This window comes from Colletotrichum siamense (genome assembly GCF_013390195.1).
Source record: "Colletotrichum siamense strain Cg363 chromosome Unknown KSG_Cg363_contig08, whole genome shotgun sequence".
In the NCBI taxonomy this organism is placed as follows: Eukaryota; Fungi; Ascomycota; class Sordariomycetes; order Glomerellales; family Glomerellaceae; genus Colletotrichum; species Colletotrichum siamense.
The window spans coordinates 1,154,315-1,180,300 of record NW_023501021.1 but is presented as its reverse complement, the minus strand read 5'-3'; the positions used below and the strand labels follow the sequence as shown (position 1 = coordinate 1,180,300).

At 56.3% G+C, this 25,986-nt stretch overlaps 8 protein-coding genes across 8 annotated transcripts; 5 read left to right on the top strand and 3 right to left on the bottom strand.

Annotated features, from left to right (window-relative positions):
- Positions 1 to 902: 902 nt before the first annotated feature.
- Positions 903 to 1,325, top strand: CGCS363_v011932 (Synaptobrevin-like protein 1; the record flags this gene model as incomplete). The annotated part of the gene is made up of 1 exon (XM_036643781.1): positions 903 to 1,325. One exon carries the CDS (start codon positions 903 to 905, stop codon positions 1,323 to 1,325), a length of 423 nt encoding a protein of 140 aa, XP_036490859.1.
- A 2,489-nt stretch (positions 1,326 to 3,814) lies between these two features.
- CGCS363_v011931 (Protein arg-6) lies at positions 3,815 to 6,547 on the top strand (the record flags this gene model as incomplete). Its single annotated transcript, XM_036643780.1, has 2 exons — positions 3,815 to 6,440; positions 6,492 to 6,547. 2 exons carry the CDS (start codon positions 3,815 to 3,817, stop codon positions 6,545 to 6,547), a joined length of 2,682 nt encoding a protein of 893 aa, XP_036490858.1.
- Positions 6,548 to 7,856: 1,309 nt separating this feature from the next.
- On the top strand, positions 7,857 to 8,273 carry CGCS363_v011930 (uncharacterized protein; the record flags this gene model as incomplete). The annotated part of the gene is made up of 3 exons (XM_036643779.1): positions 7,857 to 8,012; positions 8,103 to 8,216; positions 8,271 to 8,273. The coding sequence occupies 3 exons, from the start codon at positions 7,857 to 7,859 to the stop codon at positions 8,271 to 8,273; spliced, it is 273 nt and encodes a 90-aa protein (XP_036490857.1).
- A 1,434-nt stretch (positions 8,274 to 9,707) lies between these two features.
- Positions 9,708 to 13,121, top strand: ZEB1-1 (FAD-linked oxidoreductase ZEB1; the record flags this gene model as incomplete). The annotated part of the gene is made up of 7 exons (XM_036643778.1): positions 9,708 to 10,335; positions 11,251 to 11,544; positions 11,599 to 12,023; positions 12,082 to 12,718; positions 12,777 to 12,898; positions 12,949 to 13,058; positions 13,118 to 13,121. The coding sequence occupies 7 exons, from the start codon at positions 9,708 to 9,710 to the stop codon at positions 13,119 to 13,121; spliced, it is 2,220 nt and encodes a 739-aa protein (XP_036490825.1).
- An 81-nt stretch (positions 13,122 to 13,202) lies between these two features.
- Positions 13,203 to 14,680, bottom strand: GH5FP-1 (Glycosyl hydrolase 5 family protein; the record flags this gene model as incomplete). Its single annotated transcript, XM_036643777.1, has 2 exons — positions 13,203 to 14,292; positions 14,355 to 14,680. 2 exons carry the CDS (start codon positions 14,678 to 14,680, stop codon positions 13,203 to 13,205), a joined length of 1,416 nt encoding a protein of 471 aa, XP_036490826.1.
- A 1,542-nt stretch (positions 14,681 to 16,222) lies between these two features.
- CGCS363_v011927 (uncharacterized protein) lies at positions 16,223 to 18,957 on the bottom strand (the record flags this gene model as incomplete). The annotated part of the gene is made up of 3 exons (XM_036643776.1): positions 16,223 to 16,409; positions 16,474 to 16,726; positions 16,785 to 18,957. The coding sequence occupies 3 exons, from the start codon at positions 18,955 to 18,957 to the stop codon at positions 16,223 to 16,225; spliced, it is 2,613 nt and encodes an 870-aa protein (XP_036490747.1).
- A 2,971-nt stretch (positions 18,958 to 21,928) lies between these two features.
- CGCS363_v011926 (Fasciclin-like arabinogalactan protein) lies at positions 21,929 to 23,159 on the top strand (the record flags this gene model as incomplete). The annotated part of the gene is made up of 3 exons (XM_036643775.1): positions 21,929 to 22,037; positions 22,102 to 22,876; positions 22,934 to 23,159. The coding sequence occupies 3 exons, from the start codon at positions 21,929 to 21,931 to the stop codon at positions 23,157 to 23,159; spliced, it is 1,110 nt and encodes a 369-aa protein (XP_036490748.1).
- A 429-nt stretch (positions 23,160 to 23,588) lies between these two features.
- CGCS363_v011925 (Vegetative incompatibility protein HET-E-1) lies at positions 23,589 to 25,388 on the bottom strand (the record flags this gene model as incomplete). Its single annotated transcript, XM_036643774.1, has 1 exon — positions 23,589 to 25,388. One exon carries the CDS (start codon positions 25,386 to 25,388, stop codon positions 23,589 to 23,591), a length of 1,800 nt encoding a protein of 599 aa, XP_036490945.1.
- Positions 25,389 to 25,986: the final 598 nt, after the last annotated feature.

Genomic DNA, 25,986 nt, shown 5'->3' with positions numbered 1-25,986 from the left:
CTCCCACGCCCGCCAACCACCCATCCTTTCTCCTCTTTTTTTCCAACCACACTACACCTTCGACCGCCTACCAAACTACTGCTACCGATCCTCATCTGCCTCGAGCAACAAACTCCCGGCCATCACCGAATTCTAAATCTTGCATCTCGCAACTCCGAAACATATTTTAATCGACCCGCTTGCCGCGTCGACCCTCTTCCGCACACCTCTCGCACCTCCGTCACCACAGCGACAATGCCCGAAGACGCCCCCTACGACCCCTACATCCCCAGCGGCCAGGCCGCCGGCGGCGCGCAACAGCAAGGAGCTGGCGGCAATGCGAGGACGCAGGCTTTGCAGGCTGTAAGTTGCGATGCTTTTCTTGACCGAGCTCGCGTTTCTCTCGATGGACTGGATCGTTGGTTGCTCCGGATTGTCCGACGCCTGATGACGACGACCCGACCGAGCTACCCGCCCGATTGAACATGTCGCCCATGACGCCTGATTGGGTCATCACAACAATTCACCAGCACAACCCGCTGGTCGCGATGACCACGGCAAAAATGGCGGCGATTGACAGAGGGACGATGTACGGTCGCTGTTGGGCTTGCTATCGCGACGGGAAAAAATCAGCCCCTGTCTGGCTATGCGGGTGTCCAGTCTTTCAGCCTGGTGACGACATCAGCGACCGCGACGGCAACAACGAAGACTGCATTGACCGGATTCCATCAGCGGTCTTCGTGGCACCCAACGACAATCATCTCCGTCATCCGCCGCTCGAAAACCCGATTCTCGCGTTTTTCCGTCGTCGGCGTCGCAATCAGGGGCCGGATCCGTTTCGCTAACTGCGCGCTCGTAACCGTGTCACCAGAGTCATGTGCTGACGTTTCTATTTATAGCAAATCGACGACACCGTCGGCGTGATGCGGGAGAACATCAACAAGGTCTCCCAAAGAGGCGAGCGTCTTGATGCTCTGCAAGATAAGACCGACAACCTGGCTGTCTCGGCCCAGGGCTTCCGTCGGGGCGCCAACCGCGTCCGCAAGCAGATGTGGTGGAAGGACGTCAAGATGCGCATGTGCTTGATTGCCGGCATCATCATCCTTATCCTCATCATTGTCATTCCAGCGGGTGCGTTTTTCTCCCTCCCAGTGCGCCTTTCCTTTGGATGGTTCGCATTTCTTAAGTCTCGTTCGGCTCTAATCTTGGTTTTGCAATGTAGTCGTTGCAACCCGCTAACTTACCCGCCCAGTTGTTGCTACCCGCAAGTAACTAGATACCACCATTTTTGCATCACACGACCCCCTGGGTCCATGGTTATGGTCCGTCCTCATGATATGGAATGAAACGTCAGATATCTCGCAGGCTTCGAGCAACCGTGGGAGACTAGGGGAAGAGTCGGCACACAGGGCCAACTCTATGGGATAATGACTTGGGAAGGGGCGGAGGTTGTTCGAGACGGACTCCGATCTTCTTCGATGGTCTGCATGCAAGAGGCCGTCGGCCGGCTACGGAACCCGCTCCGGTGCAGTCGGCCCGGTCAGTTCGGCTGCGGATCGACCGCATGTATGTATGAGGGATGGCAGGCGTTTGCGTAATTGAATTCTTAAATGGCCCTGAATATGTGTTCGTTTCGGCTCTTCGTGAAGAACCTGTAGATTATCTTCGGTGATGCCCTGCAGCTAATCAGCATTTACTGAACACACTTCGGGGCGGGACTCGGAGGATGATGCTCCGTGGCACGAAGTGAGATAGCAGATATCCAGTGTCTGTATTTTAGCATCTCGAGATAGTGACATGTCCAAGAACGCGAAAGAAGCTTTCTGTATCCTAATCTGCAATAGAATATTCGTGTATCTTGAGCATCATGTGAAGAACCTATGCACCTCATGGCAGCATCTACAAAGTGATCTACAACGGGCGCGGTGCAGTCGGTCCCCGAGTCTATGATTCACGATCGATACGGATACCCATATGCGCCTTAATTTCCATTACGTCGTATATGGAGGTAGTCCGAGATGGAGGGGGGTGTCTAGACGTGCAGCCGAACAACGTGCTCAAGAGGGAACTTGTCTTTTTTCTCCAGTGTTCAAGGGTGTCTTGGCCGAATGAGACGGGGTCCTGAAACGTCGTGGCCCAAAGTCATCGGCAGGACAGCCGATGGGCATATGCAGTGTGGACGAACGGAATCACACAAGGGAGGCACTACGCAGAACAGTATCCTTGGAAGAGGGGACGGGATCCACGATGTCGAGCGGTGTATCGAATGCAAGCTTAACGGGCGGCCGGCGTTCGGGGGGTTCAGGGTCAGGTTCGTCTCATCAAAGCTCGGAGGGGATCGCCGTTCCGTCGGCGTTGTAAGAGCTTGGCTACGGAACCGAGGAGGCGTTTAAAGTTGCATTTCCGCTGTTTGCAGGTTCCCACCGGTTCCTGGGAGCAGACGGTCCAGAGGGACGGGGAGGTTGTTGCTGGTACTGATGCTACTGTTGCGTTTCTCCATGTCAAGGTTGGAAGTCTTTTATGTGGTCGCGTAGTTATTTTCAACCTTATCGCCTACGAGCCTCTCATCATCTCATCATCTCAGTCACCTTGGGGGTGTGTTGCGAGGTACTGATCTTGTCGATTCTTGGAAGGTTGCGACGTCGTGGCTGCCTCGGCTCGAGCTTGCGTGCTTCTTCTTGTGTGCCTCCTTCCCCACCGGGCAAGATGAAAATTTTCAAGTAATTGCTTTACCAGGGCAACTGCCGCAGATGCTGCCTCTTTTGGTGTCTTCAACGTTCCTCCCGCAGGACTTGGTGATGGGTACGTACCGGCAGATTCCTTATCAGATCCGATCAATAACCGGACTGTCGACCCAATTGGCCGACGGAGCCACAGGGCAGAGCAATGAGAGGCTGCGCTGTGCGGGCGAGGAGCCACACTTGGAGGGGAGGAGACACTGGACACTGAGGGGAGGGGGGACACTAGGAGGAGGAGGGGGGCCACAGTGTGCCACAGCCCTGGTCACAGTGCGCAAGTACCTTACCCGGCGACAGACAGCTGCAGCAGCAGAGGTGAGGTGCAGAAAGGGCGCGGACCTGCCGCCTGTGAGCGGTTTCGGTCAATTTTTTTTCTTACGGGCTGTGAGCGCAGGTGCAGTGCTCGCGCGCTCGGAGCCCCCCCTGCCCCTCCTCCACACCTCCACTGCATCATACTGTACGCAGACCAAAGTGCCCACACTCGCCGGCCTGCCCACCACAGCAAGCAGCAACACTAGCAGCAGCCCACCATCCACCCGCCCACCACGACGTCCAGTCCAGTCATAGTCTCGCAGGCCTCAAAAAGTAAAAAGCCTCGCTACTGCTCCCGACTCTTGCCCTTCTCCCCTCCCGCTCCTCGAACATAGTCCCTCTTTGCTTGCTCTCCCCCGTCCGCAACTCGTCTTTTCTGCCCCGGGCTGCCAATTGAGCCTGTTGTTCCCTCGTTGGCGTCGCCAATTGACCAGCTATCGAAACCAGCTGGCCCGCCAAAGAGCAAGAAACAGACAGAGACAGACAAGAGAGTGGTAGCTCGCTTGTCCGGGTCTGCTGAGGTGTACAGTCCAGTGTGAAGTCATACTCTGCCTGACCAATCCACCGACGTTTTGAGGTGTTCCAATTCGAAAGAGGTGTGTAGCTTGCGTCCTGCCCTCTGACTCCCGGAAAATGAAAGCGGGAAAAAAACACACATCATGCCAATGCGGTGTTGTGCGCGACATCGGCTCGGCGCAGAAACCCCTCCTCCATACCACTACCTTTACCACTGCCGCCGCCACAGAATGGGCTGACCTGTTTGCCGTCCAGTCCCAGTAGCCACGATGCTCTCCGCAACCTCTGCCGTTTTCCGGGCCGGCGCCCGTCGAGCCGTTCCTCGCGTCGTCCGCCAGCGTCAAGCCGTCGCCGGTGCCCGCGCCAACCCTTTCCAGCGCCTCAATGCCATCCGCGCCCTGTCCAGCACCAGCTCCCAGTCCGAGCAGGCCAACCGCGACCGCACTCGAGCCATCATCATCAGGACCCTGAGCCAGATCGGCAGCCGCCGCGAGGGCCAGCAATACCTCTCATACTTCACCTCCGTCTCCTCCCAGAAGTTCGCCGTGATTAAGGTTGGCGGTGCCATCCTCACCGACTACCTCGATGACTTGTGCGAGAACATTGCCTTCCTCTACGAGGTCGGCCTCTACCCCGTCATCGTCCATGGTGCCGGCCCTCAGCTCAACCGCCTTCTCCAGGAGGCCGGCGTCGAGCCCGAGTTCGAGGAGGGCATCCGCGTCACCGACCCCAAGACCCTCACCGTCGCCCGCAAGCTGTTCCTCCAGGAGAACATGAAGCTCGTCGAGAAGCTCGAGAGCCTCGGTGTCCGCACCCGTCCTCTGACCACCGTCCTGACCGCCGACTACCTCGACAAGGAAAAGTGGAACCTGGTTGGCAAGATCACCAGCGTCGACAAGGCCCCCGTCGAGCTCGCCATCTCGCAGGGCTACGTTCCTATCCTCACCTCCATGGCTGAGACCACCGAGGGCCAGATCCTCAATGTCAACGCCGACGTCGCTGCCGCCGAGCTTGCCCGCGCGCTGGAGCCCCTCAAGATCGTCTACCTCTCTGAGAAGGGCGGCCTGTTCAACGGCGAGACTGGCGACAAGATCTCCCACATCAACCTCGACGAGGAGTACAACCATCTCATGTCCCAGTCTTGGTGCCGCTACGGTACGCGCCTCAAGATCAAGGAGATCAAGGAGCTTTTGGAAACTCTGCCGAGAACCTCGAGCGTTGCCATCATCCACCCCAGTGACCTGCAGAAGGAGCTGTTCACCGATTCCGGTGCCGGTACCCTGATTCGTCGCGGCGACAAGATCGAGTCTGCCGACAGCATCGCCGCTTTCCCCGACCTTGCCAAGCTAAAGCAGACCCTCATCCGTGACAGGGAGGGCATGGATGCCGAGGCCACCGTCGACCGCTACATCGAGTTCCTCAAGGGCACTCCCTTCAAGGCTTACTACGACGAGCCCCTCAACTGCCTCGCCATCGTTCTGCCCCCCAACGCCGAGCGCTCTCACCCGACCCTCGCCACCCTGACCGTCACCAAGGAGGGCTGGCTCAGCAACGTCACCGAGAACGTCTTCCACGCCATCAAGAAGGACCACCCCAAGCTCGTCTGGACCGTCAGCGAGGAGGACGAGAACCTCACCTGGTTCTTCGACAAGGCCGACGGCAGCTTTTCCAGCAAGGGCAACCAGCTGTTCTGGTACGGCATCGACAACCTTCAGGAACTGGGTGTCCTCACCGACGAATTCAACGCCCACGGAAGAGCCATGCTTGGCGACTCCAACCTCGAGGCCCGTCTGCGCCGCGCCGCCCAGGTTTCCAACCGCAACCTGTCTCAGTCCAGCCAGCCCGCTCAGGCTCGCGCATTCTCCACCATGGCCCGCCGTCCTCAGTGGGCCCCGGCCGCCGCCCGTCTCAACGGCAAGCGCACCTACGCCACCACCACCAACCCTAACCCTCCCCTGGGAAAGAAGAACGCCTCTAACGACGTTCCCTCCCGCGTTGCACTGATTGGTGCTCGTGGCTACACCGGCCAGGCTCTCATCGACCTCATCAACTCTCACCCCAACATGGACCTCAGACACGTCTCCTCTCGTGAGCTTGCTGGAAAGAAGCTCGAGGGATACACCAAGAGGGAAATCACCTACGAGAACCTGAGCCCCGACCAGGTCACCGAGCTCGAGAAGAAGGGTGCCATTGACTGCTGGGTCATGGCTCTCCCTAACGGTGTCTGCAAGCCTTACATCGAGGCCATTGAGGAGGCTCGCAAGGGCGGTGCTGACCACCGCAGCGTCATTGTCGACCTGTCCGCTGACTACCGCTTCGACAACACCTGGACCTACGGTCTTCCCGAGCTCACCAAGCGCTCCGAGATCTACAAGGCTGATAAGATCTCCAACCCTGGCTGCTACGCCACTGCTGCCCAGCTTGGCATTGCTCCCCTGGTCGAGCATCTCGGCGGTGCGCCTTCCGTCTTTGGTATCTCCGGCTACTCTGGCGCCGGCACCAAGCCCTCCCCCAAGAACGACATCAACATGCTCAGGGACAACCTGATGCCTTACAGCTTGACGGACCACATTCACGAGCGTGAGATCAGCTCCAAGCTCGGTGCCGAGGTTGCCTTCTCCCCTCACGTCGCCTCTTGGTTCCGCGGTATCCAGGCCACGATCCACATCCCGCTTAACAAGACGTTCACCTCTCGCGACATCCGCCAGATCTACCAGGACCGCTACGCCGGTGAGAAGCTCGTCAAGGTCGTCGGCGAGCCCCCCTTGGTCAGGAACATCATGAACAAGCACGGTGTCGAAATCGGCGGTTTCGCTGTCCACAGCAGCGGCAAGCGCGTCGTCGTCTGCTCCACCATTGACAACCTGCTCAAGGGTGCCGCCACCCAGTGCCTGCGTAAGTCTTCCCCCATTTGCTTTTCGAGAGCTCTACTAACACCTGGCCTAGAAAACATGAACCTCGCTCTTGGCTACGCGGAATACGAGGGCATCCCCACCATGTAAAGGGGACGCGGTCAACTTTCAAGAGACGGAACGAAATAGATTCATAAGGCTCGGCGCGGAACAACCCACACACAAACTTTTAACGGAGTCAAACCGGTTCAAAAAAGCATATTTTCCTTGAAGCTGTCAGACGGTCCTTTTACACTTGGTTACCCAGTTCTTTTTTTATTTTTTATTTTGCCTCTGCGGAACGACTGGTGTTCACTCTACACGTTTGCTATTTTGCTCGCGTTTCTCGGGCCTGGGTTGGCGGGTCGGTGACAGTTTTCTTAAACGCGCGGTTTGTGTATGCTTGTATATAACCGGGTACGAGTCAAAGAGTAATTACACAGATTCAGAGCATGACGATGGTCAATAATTTTGCGTGAGTTGAGTATTGTTGACGGCGGCACTTGCATGATGGCCAACAGAAAACGATGAGATTTGTCACGTTTATTTGCAAAGACTAATTGTTCGAGTGACATAACCCGCAAGAGAGTTGTCTATCGGCGGACGGGTGACTCCGTTACCTTTAATCGCCTTGTGCCTTCCAGCCTCGCTGCTCAATGGTATGTCGCAGTGGAGTAAAGAATAGGCGAGTGTTGCTCGAGATCTCGCTTGGAATCTACAACCAAACTCTAAAGGCCACTTCAATTGACTTGGTAACCCAGCAGAGAGTTTCAGCACGTATATTAGACGCAAAGCTTAGCCGTAGTCTCTCTCGTTGTCATTCTACTGAGAATGCCTATTCGCTCTGCAGAAAACTGGTCGGCATTCTCGTCATAATAGTTACAGCACGCGCTGTAGTCCGCAACGGCGCTCCCGAAGCCAAATAAGGGGCGCAGGTCAATTATACTTTTTCTGCCTACGTGCGGTCGGATTGCCAGCTGTCTTGAGCTTGTAGTCCTGACTCGGGCAAACCCAGACGGTTGGTTGCACGGGGAAGAACTTGGGGTCTAAGAATATCTAACCTAACCAACTGCATTGAGATTAATATACGCGGGAAAAGTTATATGCTGGCCTTGCAAACCTAGTTTGATTGCGGCTTCTACATACTCCCTATGAGGCTGGAGTTCATTTGTGTGAAGCTGCCAAGGCTAGGCGAGGTGTTCGGCCAGGCCTGCGATTGTAAGTTGCGGTGGTCATATGGCTTTGCTGATCTTTTAATTTGCGTGACTCGGCCTGACGGCCGCTGGGTTTGGTTTTTCTTTATGAAGTCTGTTTGCGCCATTCGAGACTGGTCTTGCATCTTGGGTTGAAGTTGTACTGTCGCTTTCGGTCTGAGTCCACACAACCACGTTCTTTCTATTGCCACATAAGATAACCCACGATGCATCCCTCAACCTTCCTTACGATCGCATCCCTCACCGCCGGCGCGATGGCCGCGCGCTCGATGGGCTACTGCATGAACTCGGACCGGTCCGGCGGGGACATTGGGTTGACCAAGTTTTGCTGCGATTCGCAGTTTGATTTTCGTCTCAACGAGGTACGTTTACGTTCAATGAGCCAACACCTCCCCTTCTCTTTCTCTCGTGATGCACCCGCCCCGGAAGCTTTTCTTGCTAACGTGACACAGGCTGGCGTCTGCAACATCCCCACGGACAGCTGCTACAGCATCGCCGAGTGCTGCCAGACGGACTTCTACACATTCAACACGTGCCCGGACACGTTCCCGTGCGAGAACAGCGCGGTTGGTAAGGTGTGCCGCCGGGGGTCTGGGTATGTTGACCCGGGCCAGCCGAAGTGAGCGATGACGAGGCGAAGGAGCGCATTTGGTTGTGGGTGGAGGTGGTGAAGGGAAGGATGCTTGTGTGGTGCATGGCGAATTTTATAGATCATGGTTGGAGTTAGCTTTTAGGAGGTTCTATAAGATTCCCCAGGGAGAATACGTGTTTTTTACCTTCTTTCGCTATGAGAAAATCGTTACACGCACGAGCGCAACTGCTGGGTTCATGTGTAAAGAGCTTGAGAGCCTTAGAGAAAGGCAGCATCTAGAGATGTGCCAAGATATCCGGGGAAAATAACATTTCTCTGTCCTTCTTGTCTCTGTCACGCCAGCTACCCTTACTGTCACTGCAGCCTTTTTCGTCTCTGCTCTTTCTGTCGTTCTATCGATAATTTTTCTATGACTACGATTATTTATCGAAGAGCAGAATACATAATGTAGTATAATTATGCTCTGTTGCAGACAAATCCAATTGTCTTCACCTGGAACTGTCGCCTATGCTACGGCTAAGCATGCCCTGAAAGCCTCATGTTTCTTATGCCAGAGCTCTAACTGTCTCTATACGCTTATTACTCTATTTTACTACTGTTGTTGTCGTTATTATCCTCGTTACCCTTGCTATCCTCGTTATTGTCCTTGTCGTTGTTAATGTCCTTGTTATTGTTGTTGTTGTTGTCGTCGTCGTCGTCTTTGTCGTCGTCCTTGTCGTCGTCCTTGTCGTCGTCCTTATCGTCGTCCTTATCGTCGTCCTTATCGTCGTCCTTATCGTCGTCCTTGTAGTCATCCTTATTGTTATCCTCGTCGTCATTATTATTATCGTCCCTGCTATCGTTATTACTACTTCTAGTACTGTAGTCATCCTGCCGTTGTCTCTGCTAGGTACCATCGTCCCTAATCGAAGTGTCTGTATGCACAGTAAATATGGCTGCGCAGACACTGGAAAGTTGGATCTCCTTATTCTATCAACTGCAGGTAGAACTCAGGGTCAACAGACACTCCCAGCTCTCGTCATGCACCCTTTTCAAGGTATGAAATCTACCAACCGCTATAGAAAAAGGTCGATCTATGTAAAGAGGATAAAAAGAATATCCTTTACCTCCGTTACCATTAACAGTCAACCCCCAGTCCAGGGGATGATGCAACTCTGAGCGCTTCTGCAGCTCTCTAATTTTTCAATAGTCAAAGACCTAACTTACAAACAAAAGGGACGTTGACACAAGAAAGTTTCTTGATGATTATGCGTCGGAATTTTCGATGTGAATTTCATTTAGGCTGTAGCTAACGTTGACGCCATCCGATGCAGCCTAGAACATTGTTGCATGTACGAGGAATACGCCTGACGATCGTTTCTATGCCGCAGCCTAGCATCTGTCTCAAACTCCTCCACGACATCGACTCAACTCGATCCCTGCGGCTCGGCTCGCGCCAGACACGTCCAAGTTCACCGCCTTCACCATGGAAGCCGACCGAGCCAAGGTTTTTGAGGCACTAGGAGCCTATCGCGCGCACGTCGCGTCCCAGATCCGGAAGAACATGGGGCTGTATGTGGAGTATGTCTCGAGGCAGTTGCCGCTGGACCAGGACTGGACAGACGAAGAAATCAATAATGCCCGCATGGAATACCTCAAAGAACGATTGGGACTCGGCGAATTCGTTGAGGTCATCAGGTTGCCGGAGGATGTTCTTACCCATTGGGATGAGATAGCCCAGTTGAGCGGAATGGACAGTACAATCAGCCCAGACCCGGCAAACGGCGCTCTGCTCCTGTTTGCCTACGTACCTCACATGGAAGAGGCTCTGCGGAAAAAGTCGCACGAAGACATCAGAGACGCGATCAGATTTCCCACAGAGCTCCGCGTCGTGGCCGAGGAAGTCCACGGCCTGATTGGCCCCGGGATGCCGTATCACAACCACCAGCAGCTGACCTTCTGGTCTCTGATAATGGACGCGCGCCGGGTCGAGACACCGGAAGAGTTGGAAGACGAGACAGGGCTGAACGGCTGGGACCCTCAAGGCTGGACGATGGGAGGCGGGTGGAACTCGGGGGATGGGCAGGACGCCTCGTGTTGCGTGGTGTACTGCCGTAAGCCGGGCGAGGATGGATGGAAATGGCGGTACGTTATGAATTTGTGGGAGAGAGGGATGTATGTCTTTGAGAGCATTCCCAAGTTTCTTGGGTGGTACGCACACTTTCGTGAGGATCACTTGGAGAGGTTGGCGGCTGAGGACCGGACGGCAAGGCTGTTTGATTGACAGGCAAGTGTCACTTAACGGTCATGTTAGGTATTCTGTCTTAGACCATGCCGAGAACGAAGAGGTAGTTGTGATTGGGCACATCATCCCTTGACGTCCATATGCAGTTGGCCGGGCCTCTCCCCGTTGGCCCATCCAATGCGCTCCCAAGTGACACCACTATATGTACCTGATGGGTAACACCGCTCCGTCAGCGGCTGAAGGCGGAGAGCCTTATCTTTCTTGTCCCGCGACACAAAATCTCTCACAAGAACACATCCAACATTTCTTTGTGCAACGCGACAAGACTGCGCCTTACACCTCAACACCGAACGTGATCCACTCCTCGGACTTGAACTGGGGTCCAGGACGCCCGGGCAGGGAATCACCAACACGCTGCAGCGTAACCAACACAACGTAGCATTTCTCCTGCTGGCGATTTCCTTTCCGAGAAATTTGGTGCCTTGCTTCATCTCGCTGCTGCATCTCAACCGCGCCGCAGCTGGCAGCTGAACAAAGGCGAGGCCGTCTGTCCTACCCACCTCGTCTTGGAACCTCAAAGCTCCCGGCTTAAAAAGGGGAGACTCCTTCGTCTCGATATTCACCTTCTCAAGCCCGGTAAGCCTCCATAATTCCTTTCCCACAATGCTATCCTCCACTTTCCTTCCACCCCTCACTCTAGCCCTAGCATCCCTGCCATGGAGTTCGGCAGACACCACGACACCATGCAAGTCCTTCCCAAGCAGCGCTGACTGGCCGTCCACAGAATCCTGGGCCGCGCTCAATGAGTCTCTTGGAGGCCGACTGCTGCAGCCGGCTGCTCCTGGAGCTGTCTGCCATCCCGGAGAACCGACCTACGACGCCGACCGGTGCGCCGCCGCGCAGGCCGGATGGAGCCGCTTCGACTTCCACAAGGCCGACCCCGTCTCCGTCATGTGGGACAACTGGAGCAATGACACCTGCCTCCCTGACGCGGCTTATCTGTGTCGCGCTGACGGATACTCTGCGTTCGTCGTGAACGCGACCACGCCGGAGCACGTCAAGTTTGGTGTTGACTTTGGTGCGTTTGTACCCGTCTTCTCGTCATGATGGACCGGTTGTTTAACGAGTGTAGCGCGGGAGAATAATGTGAGGTTGATCATCAAAAGTACGGGGCACGATTACCTAGGCCGCTCTTTTGCTCCGGGCTCTCTTTCGATCTGGGTGCACCACATGCAAGATGTGCAGTACCACGGCGCTGGGTTCCAACTTGCCGGAAGCGATATCGCCATCGAGGGGAACGCCGTCACCGTCGGGGGCGGCACCGAGCTGTACAACGCGCAGAAGGCCCTGGCCGAGCATGGGCAGGCCATCGTCGGCGGCGGGTGCGGGACGGTGGGAGTCGGCGGGTTCACCCCCGGAGGCGGCCACTCGCTACTGGGACCGCGGTACGGCATGGCGGCGGACAATGTTCTGCAGATGGAGATCATCTCGCCCAAGGGCGAGATCATGACGATCAACGAGGCGCAGAATATGGATCTGTTCTGGGCTATGCGCGGTGTAAGAGCGCACAGAATCTGAAATCGATATGAACTTGTTGATGATAACACGAGAGTAGGGCGGCCCCGGCACGTTCGGCGTCATCACATCCATCACCTTCTCAACGCACCCCTCGCCTGTAATCACTCATACCTTCTGGGCCGTCAGAACCGAGCCCGACGCTCCCTACCTACCCGCGCTCACGGCGTACGTCCTCTCCCAGATGCCCGCGCTCGAACGCGCCGGCATGTCCATGTACTGCACCTCCTCGCGCGTGCTCATGGGCAACCCCTTCCCGGTACAAAGCCTGCCGGCGCAGATCGCAGGCATGATGGGCGTCGCCCTGCTGCAAGACCAGCCGGACTCAGAAGCGATGCAGGAGCTCTGGCAGCCCATCAACGCAACCATCGCCGCGCGCTGGCCCGAGGCCGTGTTCGTGCTGCAGACGGAACAGTTCGCGTCGTGGTTCGACTGGTTCGACAAGTACCGCGACGCGCGGCCCGTGGGGTACCACCTCATCTTTGCATCGCGACTGCTCGACGAGGCGGCTCTGACTGAGGATGTGGACGCGCTGGCGGCGGCGGTTGGGACGGCCACGGAGAGGGTGGGACGCGTGACGGCGTTTTTGGTCTCGGGGAGGGGTGTGCACGAGGCGATGCCGCGAGGGGGTGGGAATGCGGTGCATCCGGCTTGGAGGAGGGCGTATGTCCACGCGAGTGAGTATTTGAGTATGCACCGGGTGAGATGTGGTGAAGACTAATAATGTGTGCACAGTGGCGACGACCCAGTTCCCTGCGATGAATGCCACGGCTAAACGGGAGGCGATTGAGCTTGTTGATGCGGCGGCGGAGGGGTTGCGGGAGTTGGCTCCCAATATGGGGTCTTATATCAACGAGGTGAGTGATCCGCATTCGAGCTGGAGGATGGGTTGCTTATTGGGTCACAGGGCTCTGTGTATGAAAAGGACTGGCAGCAGGCCTACTGGGGAGCCAACTACGAGCGACTTCTCAGTATCAAGAAGACCGTCGACCCGGAAGACGTGCTCTGGTGCGAGCCGTGCGTTGGTAACGAGGGATGGGAAGTGGTGGGTGAAGGACGGCTTTGCCGGGTCTGAGTTGAACCATAGGATGCAACGGAGGATGTGAAATACGAATTATCTCGATTAACTATAATTAGATCAAATACCACAGTGCTCTCTGCTTAAGCCTTCGTCGTGACATTCATGCTCTTCACCCACGGCTTCCAGACATCCTCAATGGTGCCCGGGTCATTCCATCCGTTCCACTCGTAGTTGCCCAGCGCCCAGCCGTCAAAGACACCCTGCGCGCCTGAACGAATACGGTAGCTGCCCGCCAGCCCCCACATCATCCAGCTGATCTTGTTCTTGACGGTGAACTCGCGCAGGCAGACCTGCAGAGTGTCGTTGCGCATCGTGTCGTCCTGCGCGTTGCCAAACTCGGACAGGATGACGGGCGTCAGACGGCTCGCCTTTGGGCAGTCGCCGGTAATATTACACGCGGCCGGCTTGTCGATACCAAGCGCGTTGAACCCGGAGCGGTAAAACCCGGCCTCGATGATGGGACAGGTGCCCGTGTCGACGTCTTCGCTCATCTTGTACAGGTGCAGCTCCCAGACGAGCTTGTCGGCCCAGGCGTGCGCGTCGACGTCGAAGACCTTGGGCTCGCGGCGGGCGGCGTCGCGGATGGCGGTGCACTTGTAGCACGGCGCGGTGAGGTAGTTCTTGCCGCTCGTGAGCGCGGAGAGGTCCTGGCCGTACTGCATGCCGCCCCAGAGGATGAGCACGTCCGGGTTGGCCTCGTGGATGGCGTCGGCGCCGGCGGAGAAGTTGCCGACGAGGGTGTCCCAGTTGTAGTACAGGTCGGTCTTGTTCCAGGACTCGCGGACCTCGTTGCGCAGGGACATGGAGACGATGTTGGGGTGGTCGCGGGCCCAGTTGGCGACGTAGGAGAGGCCGCGGCGCCAGTGGGTGGTGTTGAAGTAGACGTCGTCGAACCAGCCGTTGCCGTCGGTGTGGGAGCAGCACCACATGGCCTTGCTGACGTGGACGTCCGGGGAGATGAAGATACCGCGGTCGAGGGCGGCCTTGGCGATGTCGGACCAGATCTCGAAGCGGGTGGTCTCGCGCGTCCAGGTCGGGTTCTGCTTGATGATCTCGTTGGTGACCTTGGTGCCGTTGACGTAGCCGAGAGCGTTGATCATGGCGACCTCGAGCGGGACGTCTTCGCCTTCGCGGTCGTAGATTTGGTCCACCATCTCAATGGCGTAGCCCCTGATGAAGGGTGAGTTAGTTGAGTGACTACCGTGAAGGAAACATGTAGGGGGAGGGCTTACATTCGGATGTAGTTGAAGCCAATGCTGGCGACACTGTCCAGAATCTTGTCGACAGAGGACCATTCCAGGCCCTCGGGGACCATGGTCTCGCCGCTCATGGGCCAATTGACGCCAGCCCATGTGATGACCTCGCCGCGACTGTTGACGATGTCGCGGCCTTGGGTGCTGAAGGGGCCATACGGCCAGGCGTTGCTGGAGTCGTTGGTCGCCTGTCTGACGGACTGCCTCTGGGCAGTGTACCGCCCCATGACGGGGGTCTTCATGTACTGGCCGCACGCCGACGACACGAGGGTCGCGGCGGCGATCGCGAGGGCCGTCACCTTCATTATGGAAACAAAGTTGCGCCAACGACCACGTGTAGAAGCTGCAATGGAACGACGAACGTTGCGTCGAGGGAAGGCGAAAAGGACGCCGGCGTCCTTTTTAAGGCCACCGCCCGCGGCGGCACCTTCATGAGCCGCTGCCATTTCCTGTCCTCGGTGGATTGGCCGGCGAGGTGTCCGTATCCGTGGAGAGCAAAGGGTTGGTCGGTCAGTCTAGTTGGCTGGGTCGGCTCCGCAATCCCCGCATATGCTGTTTCCTGCCCCTTCCAGCGTGAATTAGCATCGTCATACTCTCTCGAACCTGTCTGGTCATGAGGGTTGGTCTGGCTGCGTACCACGCCGGTGGATGGGGTTGGTTTTTGCCGGAGCTGTGGGCGATCAAGGTTTTGGGGCCGGGAGAGCAGGGAGGCCCTTGTCGCGGGGAAGGTTTGTTGGAGAAAAACGGTGACGGCATTGGACCGCTTGAACGAGTGGAGAGCTCGGGAGCCGGGCTACCCCGCATGGCAAAGTGCGGAGGCGGTGGAGAAGACAAACAAAAGGAAATGAAAGCGGGCAGCGGGACAATTCCCAGTCAACCAGTCCACTGGCTTGCCGAGCAACCCGTCTCCGGGGGCGGGAGCACCATGGCTCGGAGCCGGACCGAATCGGATGGTGCTCCGTATGATGCCTGGCACCTTTGGTAGTCTGATTTCCCACATGTCAATAAATCATGTGATGACGTCGTCAGCCAAGCTGTGAGAGGCGTGTAGGTGAGAACACTAGCAATGGGTCAAGGGGGCCAGTGACGGCAGTGTATTAGATGACTGACGGATGCCATTCTTAGCAAGAATGGGGGACGACGAGGGTGACGGGGACGATGAAGATAATCTAGAAGGCACGGACACTAGAGACAACATAGAAATAGAAACTACGAGCCAGTATAAGTAAGAATAGCTCCAGCTATTTAACCGATACTTGTAGTTGAGAGCTTTCAGCTAAGCTAAACAGAATGAAGAATAGCAGCTTCTCAGCTTCTCGGCCCAAAATCCATCTCTTTTCTCTGGCGCTGAAGTTGTCCATCATTCGCAGTGAAGTTCATAGGTCCTGGCCATCGCAACATACCCTAGCAAACACTCCAAAACGACATAAAAAGAGAGATCACGACTGGGGCATGAGTCGAACACGCGACCTGCGCCTGGAAGATATGGAATACGCGCCGCTCTACCACCTGAGCTACCCAGCCGTTGCTTTCTTGTTGAATTATTCCTCTCTTGTCTTGATCTTAAGTCGAGAGGCGATGCGGGCTGACAGTCACCGTGGTTGCCTGGAGTGAAAGATGGGGCCGAGCGGCCTGGTCTGACGGAATCTTCTAGATCATGGCGCGCCTTTCGGATTGACAATTTCAGGGGTATGGACAGTAGTCACGCCAAATCTTGCAACAGCAGTGACTATTGGAAGGCGGTTTCGGTGGCATCCGTAAAGCTTGAAAGATACACTCGTTGGGCATCGGTTCTGAAATGTGCATTTGAAATATATTCACCAAAGAAAGAAAGAAAAAAGCGTCTACTACTTCTTCAAGCTCTTCTCCGGGTCCTTCTCGTACCTGTTGCACCACTTCCTCCACTCCTTTGCGCCCTTGTGCATCACCACCTTCAAGTCGTCCTTGACGTCGTTGACCTCCCACGCCTCGTCCTCCCAGTTCTTCTGCCCGCCGGTCCGCGACGGCGACCAGCCGATGGCCTCCAAGCACTCACTATTTTACCGATGTCAGCAGGTGTTTACACATTAGAGACATATTACCGGGGAATGAAACTCACACTTCAGTCGGTGCGTGGCTGTACCGCGGGAACAGCCGCGAGTCCACGCGGTGGCACTCGGCGTACAGGTAGCTGGAGAGAACGTCGATGCGATGCGCGGGCTTGAACGTGATCTTGAGCTTATTCTCCTTCTCCAGCTCCTTTTCAGACTTCTCGGGGTCGATGGTCTCGGGATCCTGGGATGTCGACGCGATGCGCTTCGTCACGGAGCGGGCGGTCTTGGTGCCCTTGATGGTGAAGTACGCCCACACAGCTGTCGCTCATGTTAGCATTGACGGACAGATTACCATTAGTAACCAAGATATACTGACCATTGACCTCGAAGAGCCCGCTGATGGCAATCATGACGAGGTCGATCGCCAACGAGACGGGGAGCAGGCCCGTCGCGATGATGGCGTCTCGCTGCGCCTTGGACTTTGTCCGCAGCATCGTGTTGACAAACTCCTCCCGCATCTGCTCTGGCGTCATGTTCATCGACGGCGGGTAGACGAAGACGATCTCCTCCACGCCGACCGTCTTCTTGGTCTCGTGGGAGCCGTGCGCCGGGTCGTCGTCCTGGACGTCCTCCTCCTTGATGTCTTCCGAGAACTTGCCGCCGCTCTTCTCATCGCGCGCCTTCTCTTCGCTAAACTTCTCCTCGAAGGGATTCTCCTCCCTTGCCTTCTCCTCAGACCCGGCCTCCCTGGCCTTGTCATACACGCCAGCCTCCTTCGCCTTCTCGTCAGCAGCCTTCGTCGTTTCGTCAGCGGGCTTGCCACTCTCCTCAGCCTTCTCATCAACATCCACGCTGTCCTTCCCCTTGACGTCCCCATCCTTCCCATCCTTCGACTTGTTCCTCCGCCCCTTGCCCTTCAACGAGAGTTTGCGCGCAAGATTCGACGTCGATGACGACGAAGCCGGCGCCGGCGGAGGCGTCACGCGCGCGAGGAAATCAAGGTTACTCGTCGTGGTATACTGCATCGCCTTATCCACGCCCCGTGTGCACTTGGCCTTGAATCCCGCCCAGCTCGTCGTCTTGGCATCGCTCTGCTTCGCCTGTCGCACCTCCGCCTGCCACTTGCGCTGCACCTTGTGCGTGACGCCCTCCTTGACGCCCTCGGGCGGCGCCTGCAGCGGCGGCGGCGGCGGCGTGTACACCAAGAACCGCGTCGGCATGCCGCCCTTGTCCGGCGGCGCGGGCCCCCGCGCACCCATCCACGGCTTCGGGAACGGCACCAGGTACGCGATCAGCTTGTGCGGGTCGCGCGAGTAGTGCACCGGGTTGTTGGGGTCGTCGGCGCCAAAGTCGGAGCCCTGGCGCCGCGGCGGCGCGATGAAGCCCTCTGTGGATGGTGTCCTGGTGAACGGTGCGGGCTCTTGCTGTTGCTTGAGCATGGCTGCTACGGCGTCTGGGTGCGGCCGCGCGGGAAGGGGCGGGGCCGGGCCGCCGTGCTCTTCCTCATGCTGCAAGCGCATGGCGAGCGCGCGGTCTTCGTCTTCAGGGGACATTGGATGAGACGGCTGTTGCGGTGGTAGTGGCCCGCTGCTTCCCCAGCCAGATGAGCCCTGTGATGGACGCTGGGGCAGATCGGGCCGGTTGTGGTTCCCTTCTTCCTCTTCCTGGAGTGCCAATGCCATTGCGTAGTCTCGGTCCTCTTGCTCCTGGATGGAGGGATCAGACGCGTGTGCTTGGGCGTAGTAGTCCGCGACCTCCGGCTCGTGAGAAGGCCTGGGACCGGGTAAGGGCGGACGGTCCTCGGGGACGGGGACGGATGCTGGAGGTTCTGGCGACTTGCCCTTGTCATCGGGGATGCGGTGTCCATCCGGTACGCTGTATGTGTAGCCAGTGTCGTTGTGATGTACGACGGGCTCGGGCGCCTTGCCCTTGTCTTCTGCGGTGGGATGCCCATTGGGGGGCTGTGAGTAGCCGGTGTCATGATGCAGCACGGCAGGCTCGGACATGGGTGATACGTAATAGTTGTCCTGCGCCGGCTGATGTTGCGGCTGCTGCGATGAAGACGCCATTTCGTCGACTGTCACTCTGGACTCCACAGGTGATGGCGGCGAGGGACTCCTTTTGCTGGGAGGATCGTAAATGTCGTCAGCGGTGTTGTTGCCGTGGTCTGCTGGGGGGTCGTAGATGTCGACCCGAGGTTTACTTGGGGGGTCGTAAATGTTGTCCTCCTCATCCTCCTCCTCCTCCGGGACGGCGTCAGCCGCATGTTTCGTCCTATTGGGGTCCTTATAAGACCACTGCGAGCGCACGCTATTGGAGCGATAGGTCGTGGGCGTGGCGGGTATAATGTTCACCGCAGGGACTCCGCTGCCTGATGGGACGGTGGGTGACTCATTGTTGAGGGCATCGTACCAGCGGTTGCTGCTGTGAGTTTGCTGGTCGTACTCATGCTGTCCCTGAGCTTGTTGTGAGCTCGGCTTGGGTGACGGGAAGAAGAGCTCCTGCTCCGCGATGGAGCTTGGTGTATGGCGCTGCTGGGTAGTGTCCATCTTGGCGATGCAAGCTTTACTGCAGGTTTTCCAAGACACTATGTTTTCTGTTTGGTTTTTAGTCCTCGATGAAGAGAGAAAAGTGAGGAAACCAGGCGGGCTATACGGACACAAGCCAATTCACTCAAGTCAGCGCAAACCTTAAATTTGGAGCTCGTTTGGTTCTTCAGCATTCTGAGGCGACAAAAACCGCCTTGGAACGCGCAACCCCGGTGCGGCGTTGAGAGCAAAGATGACGTGGTGTCACTGAAGGAGGGTGTGGCGCAGCCCGAATTGGTTTGTGGCTCTGGCTCTGGCGCCCCAACGGTCAGCGGCGCAGCTCATTGAGTCCTTGTACGGGATCTCCGTGATGGACAGGGGTGGTTTTTGGCGATCCTGGCATTGGGCAAACTGTGGCTAGAGCTCGGTTTCAAGTCCGAGGGGTTTCGGTGCGGCGGTGAGTGTCTGTTGGGCGACCGGCGAATGCATAGCGAAGACATCCTGGGGATAGCAGCAAAACTTGGATCTCTGGGCGGTCACTTCTCTCTACTATGAGGCGGCGCGCTGTTCTTCTCGCCCCGAACATGCCGTTTGCGAAAGCTACGGTACCCCTGATTAAGCTGCTGGATCGTGCGGGTGTTGTGTTGCACAGGAAAGATTCTATTGCTTTCTTGTGGATGGCTGATTTGGGGGCTGGATGTGACCTGCCTACCTTACCATGAAGCACCTATACGCGCACTCATCCAACACCGTTTAGTGATCGCGATCAGGAATGAGTATATATATATAGCGATCACTGCTGCTCATCCAAAGGGGCCAAGGTCTTGGACAGTTTCGCGTACGTCGCGATACCACGGCTGGGCGCATCGGGAAAAGTCGGAGGAAGCCAAACAGATGTCACCATGGGTATGCGACATGGAGAACGGGTCGGATTCTAGGCGAGAGTGTTAAGCATTGCATCCCCGCGGGGGAGCCAAGCATTTGAGAGGGACCCAAAAGAAGGGTTGAAGTCGTTAGCTTGGGGATCGTGATTTGACGTTCGCAAAATAGCCGTCTATTTCGAGAGAGCCAAAGCATTTTCGAAAAAAGAATCATTGTAGAGCGAAGAGTTGGCGTTGCAGTATTCACTCAACACGACACACGGCGGCTCCTGTCACTAGAGTGGTGATTCGCAGCTCGGGGTTGACGATGGAAAGGCCAGAAGTGAGGCCAGATGAGACCCGGCGTCCACGATCAATCGCTTCAACTACACGATTCAACAGGCCAAATTTAGCAGTTGCTCTCAACATTTCACTGTGTTCATCGTAGCGGCTCGTGTCAGTCTCTCTCTTCTCCACATACCAAAGTCCCGAGCGCACCTCAGCATTTTCAGCCAAAGTCGGCGGCGCAGCATGCCAGAAAAGAATTGTTCGCTTCCTGCCAGGCTGCCGCAAGCCGAGGCGCACCGCAGCGCAGTCAGTCACTGCCATTTTTACTTTCTGTGCCCTTTCAGCTGGTCTACGGCATAGACGTGGTGCCGCATTAGCCGTGCGCTCGGTCAACTGAAGTTTTGCATACGTCGAGAAGAGGAGAGAGAAGAGACGAATCCGTGGCAAACGAGCGTGCGTCTGTCTCCGTCGTCAGCTGTCAGCGAAGGAAAGCAGCATCGTGCAAAAGTGTGTGGTTGGCAGAATGTCCGCGGAAGAATGGTTGATCGGTGGCAGCAAAGGTCCCTTCCCGGGCGGTGGGTGTTTGGGAGTGGGATAAATTTAGCTGAGTCAGCCCCGATTTCGACCGGCCACTTGTGAGACCCACCTCGGCACTCCGAGCTCTCCACCGACGGGCACAGGCACAGGCACCTTCTACCGCGAATAGCTTCAACTGGCCCTGTCCACCTGCCTCTCTTGCAACCCGTCAGTGCTCTTGTCTCAAGACTACGTAGCCCTGGTTGCTGGGTTACTTCGGACCAGACTTGGCTTTTATGAAGTGTGGGCCCTCGGCTCAACAATCACAATATTTCGCTGCTCCATGAGATTGCTCTCTGTCTGTCAAGTGTTTCTCCTCATCTTCTTCGTGCAAGTCCAAGAAATAGTCACACGGCCTCTGCAGGCTTGGCGTCGCTCGTGTTGCGGCTCTTCGCTTGCAGGCGACCTTCCTAACAGACGAAAGTGTGAAGCCTGTCCGCCTCTCAAAATAGCTGACTTTCGTCTGAGATAGCCCCCACTCCGCATGGATGCGTTTCCAGTGTCCCACTTCCTCTCTCTGAGGCATGTTTCAAAATGATATCCCGCGCCGCTATTCGTCGATCTCCCGCCCTGGTAAACCCGCCCAGGAATCTCGCTGCCCAGCTTGCCCTTTCCATCCCACGCCCTGATTCGTCCGCCGTGTTTTGGGACAGCCAGCGCCAACGCAAGAGCCTCTCTCTGATGTTTGTCCGTATCAAACTGCAGCTTGACGAATCCCAAAGCTGATGATGAATTGGGGGTCCATGTCTTTCTCTCTCTGTGAATCCACAGTCCACCTCTCCCGTACGGGTCTGTCGTATTCCCACTTCTCTTCCCCCTCTCACCCCTCGGGACCGTAGCACCCCGAGCCAAGCCAAGCCCAGACAGCCTGTCAAACCCCCCCGACGAAAAAGATGACGGGAGCCCAGGCCCGGAGTCCCACGTCCAGATCTGGGTTACAGCAGGAGACTTGCATCAAACAAGCAACGCACCCCATCGCAGTATTCGTACCCACCGGCGCTTATTTTGGTAGTCGTGCTGCAGGATATCCCGTCTGAGCTTGGCAAGTGTCAAGGGCATGGCTTTCCACCCCGGACCCTCAGACCCGCGCGTCCGGTTGTCATTATAAGTATATCTGACGGCTGCCTTCCCGTGCTATCGATCATGACGACCCTCTAACTCTGTTTCCTTTTGTCTTTATATCTCCGAGTGTGTGTGGTGCGTGTCTCCGCAACTCTCTTTTCTCTTCAACCCGCCGGGCTGGTTCCCGTCCTTGCCCGACAGCCGCTATGCAGTTGAAGGGATTTTTCCCTCTGGCCTTCGCTGCACTGGCGGCGGCGGCTGAGCCGCTGGCCGCAGTGCTAAAGACTCACAATGGAACTTTGAGTACGATGAACTGTGAGTAGTAGTTATCCCGCATCGTAGGGGGGAATGGGCCTCACTTACACGAAACGAAATCCAGCCCTGCTCGCCATGGTCCCCGCAGTCAGCGAGTCCCTCTCCACCTCCAAAGACTTCACCATCCTCGCGCCCTCGAACGACGCCTTCGCCAAGGCCATGCAGGCCGACCCGACGCTCGCCCAGAAGATGACCAACGTGACCTGGGTCACCGACCTGCTCATGTACCACGTCGTCGCCGGCAAGACCACCTCCGCCGCCTTCTCCTCGAAGCCCAAGTTCGCCAACACCATGTTCGAGACGCCCTTCGCCAACGTCACAGGCACCCAGAAGGTCGAGCTCAACAAGATGGCCGGCAAGGCCGTCGTCTACAGCGGCTTCAAGCAGATGAGCATCGTCGAGACGCCCGACATCACCTTCAACGGCGGCGTGCTGCACGTCATGGACTCGGTGCTGACGTTCCCCGGCACGCCGGCCGAGACGGCGATGAACACGGGCCTGACGAGCATGGCGGGCGCGTTGATGAAGGCGGGCTTGGTGGACGGGGTGGACAGCCTGCAGGCCGCGACTGTTTTTGCGCCGACGAATGCCGCGTTCCAGGCTATCGGGGCGACTGTCACGTCGATGCAGCCGGCGGATCTGGCCAAGGTGCTGCAGTACCACGTCGTTCAGAACCAGGTCCGCTTCAGTACCGGAATTACGACCAAGATGGGATTCAAGAGCTTGATGGGGGAGAAGGTTACGCTGAGGAAGGAGGAAGGTGTGGTGTATGCCAACTCGGCCAAGGTGTCGGTTGCCAACATCATCACCAGTGATGGCGTTATGCACGTCATTGACAAGTAAGGATTATTTCTCCACCCTCGATCTCTCCAGATCTTTGACTAACGTTATGACAGCGTCCTCAACCCCGCCTCGCCGAAGCTTACCCCCTCCAAGTCCGCCGCGACCTCCCCCCTCGCCTTCAACGGAGCCATCGCTGCCGCCAACGCCCCGTTCGCCGACACGGTAAAGCCGACCGCCAACTTCGTCCTCGCTGTTGAATCGAGCGCGATCAATGTCAAGGTCAATTTTGGTCATGCCGTGCTTGGGTTTCTCGGATGCTTGGCGGTGGTCATGTTTTAAGAGCGTGAACGGAGCAGCTCTTTTGTCACGTACATTCTCATTCCATTCTTTGGGAGCTTCAAGCGAGCATCTTACAATACCAGAGACCTATTACTCAGATACTACTTTTTTTAATTGGAACGGACTCTCAGAAACTTTGCCGTAAGGTACTAAATACCCAGTTCGCCAGCATGATCAGAAACGTGATCACATACAGTGCGTTCTTTTGTGTGTTGCCCGATCCTGTTGTCAAGACGCCGTGTACCCCTCCCCGTCTTCAGCCCGAAAAGGGCAAAAAACGCCCGAGAACTAAGGCATTTTACTTTACATGCAGTGAATAAAGTGTGGATTTAAGGTGGTTACAAGGGCGCTACAAGGCTATCTTTAAGATAAATGTAAGGGGCGGACGTTATCCACGTAACGGAATGTAACCTACGGCTACTGTTCGTTCTACAGGGCGGCCGAGGAGCCTCTGAATACGCACCTTTGCGGGGGTTTGCTCTGCCAATTTTCCACATAATCAACCGAAGCATAGATGAACCGTCCCAATCCGTCGACAGGAATAGAAGCTTCCCGTTGTCTAGGGATCGCGAAGTTTCTGAGGGTTCGTCGCATCTCTCCTGCACCCATATCTCCGGCTGCGATCCTCATGTTAATGACATCCAGCTTCAACTGGTGCTCTCTGTACCCGAGAATGGTGCATTGCAAATCCAACGTGGATAGCATAGGGTGGCTGTTGTCGGGGCAGGGGAGCCTATTAAATAGGAACATGAATTCTCCGGTCTGGGACTGTCTGGCGATGCCATCATCATCGTCCTCAACCAGCGTAGGAATCTGTACTTCGACGAGTATTGACCCACAATTCGGCTCGCCAAATGACGCTATGAATGCGCTCTTCGCGGCATCCCAGCGATCCGACGGCCACGCTCTGATAACTGTGCATTCCAGGGGAAACGCGAAGTAGAGCCAGTGCGGATTAATGTTATTATTCATTCCTTGGAGGACCATGCTGAACTGTGCGTCTATTAGGATGTACGAATCTGGGCAGCGAATTCGCCGTTCCAGGTTCGTCTCTCCATCATTCGGTATTACCACGAGCGTTTCGATGTTCTTCCTCACGAACGTGCTTGAACTTATCTTTCCTAGTTCGACACCGAGCCTGGAACCATCGCAGCCGTAAAAGCAGACCGGAAGCACGTAGCTCAACTCGCCGGTGTGGGGCATCCGTGCGAGACACAGATCGAGCGTCAACTTCAACCCAGCGTTAGTGACGGTGACCTCGTTCGGCTGACGCCACATGTCTCGTCCGGGTATTGGATGGAATTCTCCCGGTGCCTGTGCGAACACACCGCCATTAAGACCTTCAGCAAGCCTTGGTTCCGAACCCGGGTAAGTCCTGGTCCAGGCAAAAATTGTCACATCATGACTGGTTCGTATGATTTCCTCCTGTAATCGACGGAACGCCTTCCTCCCCTCGCCGTATAGCATAGGCATGTTGATGTCAAAGATGCCCAGAAGACAGTAGGCCATATCCTCTTCCCTCGAAGTTTCGCGGCCTGCAGCCCATGACATACGCTCCGCGATGGAGTAGGTCGACAGCTGGTAATGGACCATGGCGTCGTAAGGGATGCCTGTGATGTTTGAAAGTATGTATCTCCAGTCTGCCTTGTTGCCAACGAGCCCCCAGTCGTGTTGGTAGAAGAGCACGACAGCCGGCGCGACGAGTTCCTGCAAGGTCCAGCCCCTGTAGAACCATCGGCATCCGCGCAAGAAGGGCTCCAGGTGGACACAGGCATTCGTTTCGATGGAACCTTCCAATTTAACAGAGTCATCTGGTTCTATAGAGCTTTCCGAGTCTACAGAGCTTTCCGATTTTATAGAGAGCTCCCGATCCATAGAGCTTTCGAGTGCTGCTGATGTATGGAGACATAAGTCAGAAAGGTAGGTGTAACAGACTTTGGCTCCCTTGTACCACCTGTACATGGAGTTGATAGCCTCCGAAAGCTCTGCGCTGTTGGACTTGTCGATACAGCAGGTGTCGACCCAGGCATATTTTATACCGTCGCAGGCTGCCAGTTGACATGTCATACGTATCTTGTGGAAGCCCTTCATTCCGTCACGCGTAGGGCTATTCCAATCCTGTAAAGTGACTTCCTCATCTTCCCATGTGTGTGAGAGGATTACGTAGGGAGGTACGTCTCGGCCGAGGTGGGTTTCCATGGCGAGCGTGGTTGTTTCTATTAGCCGCATGATGAATGGTAGTAAACCGAGGATATTCCGATTCGTGTGGTTGCTGGTCTTCCTAGGGTCTCCCAGCTCTTGATGTTATGTGCTCCTTAGGGTTGTCTCACAGCGTCATCTGAGTTTGACACACTGATGATTGGAATATGCGAGTTCTGCCGGTGTACGTGAAGACACAAACGAATTGAAGAGAAGCCGGCGCTGCCCACTTCTGGCACCTGCTGACTTGACTGTGGTACAGACTGGTGGCGGGAGAACGGGAAGGAAGGTCGGTGAAGGTCCGGATGGAGGTGGTGATAGGCAGACCGCGACCGTCAAGTTGTTGGCTTCGAGCGCACTCTGTGAAAAAGTCAGATGGATCAAACCACTTGACTCCGCGCGTTTTAGACACGATATTGGCGGCGGGAGTTTCGCAAGAATCGGCAGTCGTTAAGTAGCGCTGAGGAGAGTGCGTAGACATCGGGATGCTGAAGTGGAAAAACAAACGCATAGACACGTATCCAAGCCAAATGATCTCTGCCCGAAAAGGCACTGATCAAGACGGTGGATGCTTTCATTCATTGGCTCAGCTGGGGGCACGGAGGCGGAGTCGTATGAGATACAGTGG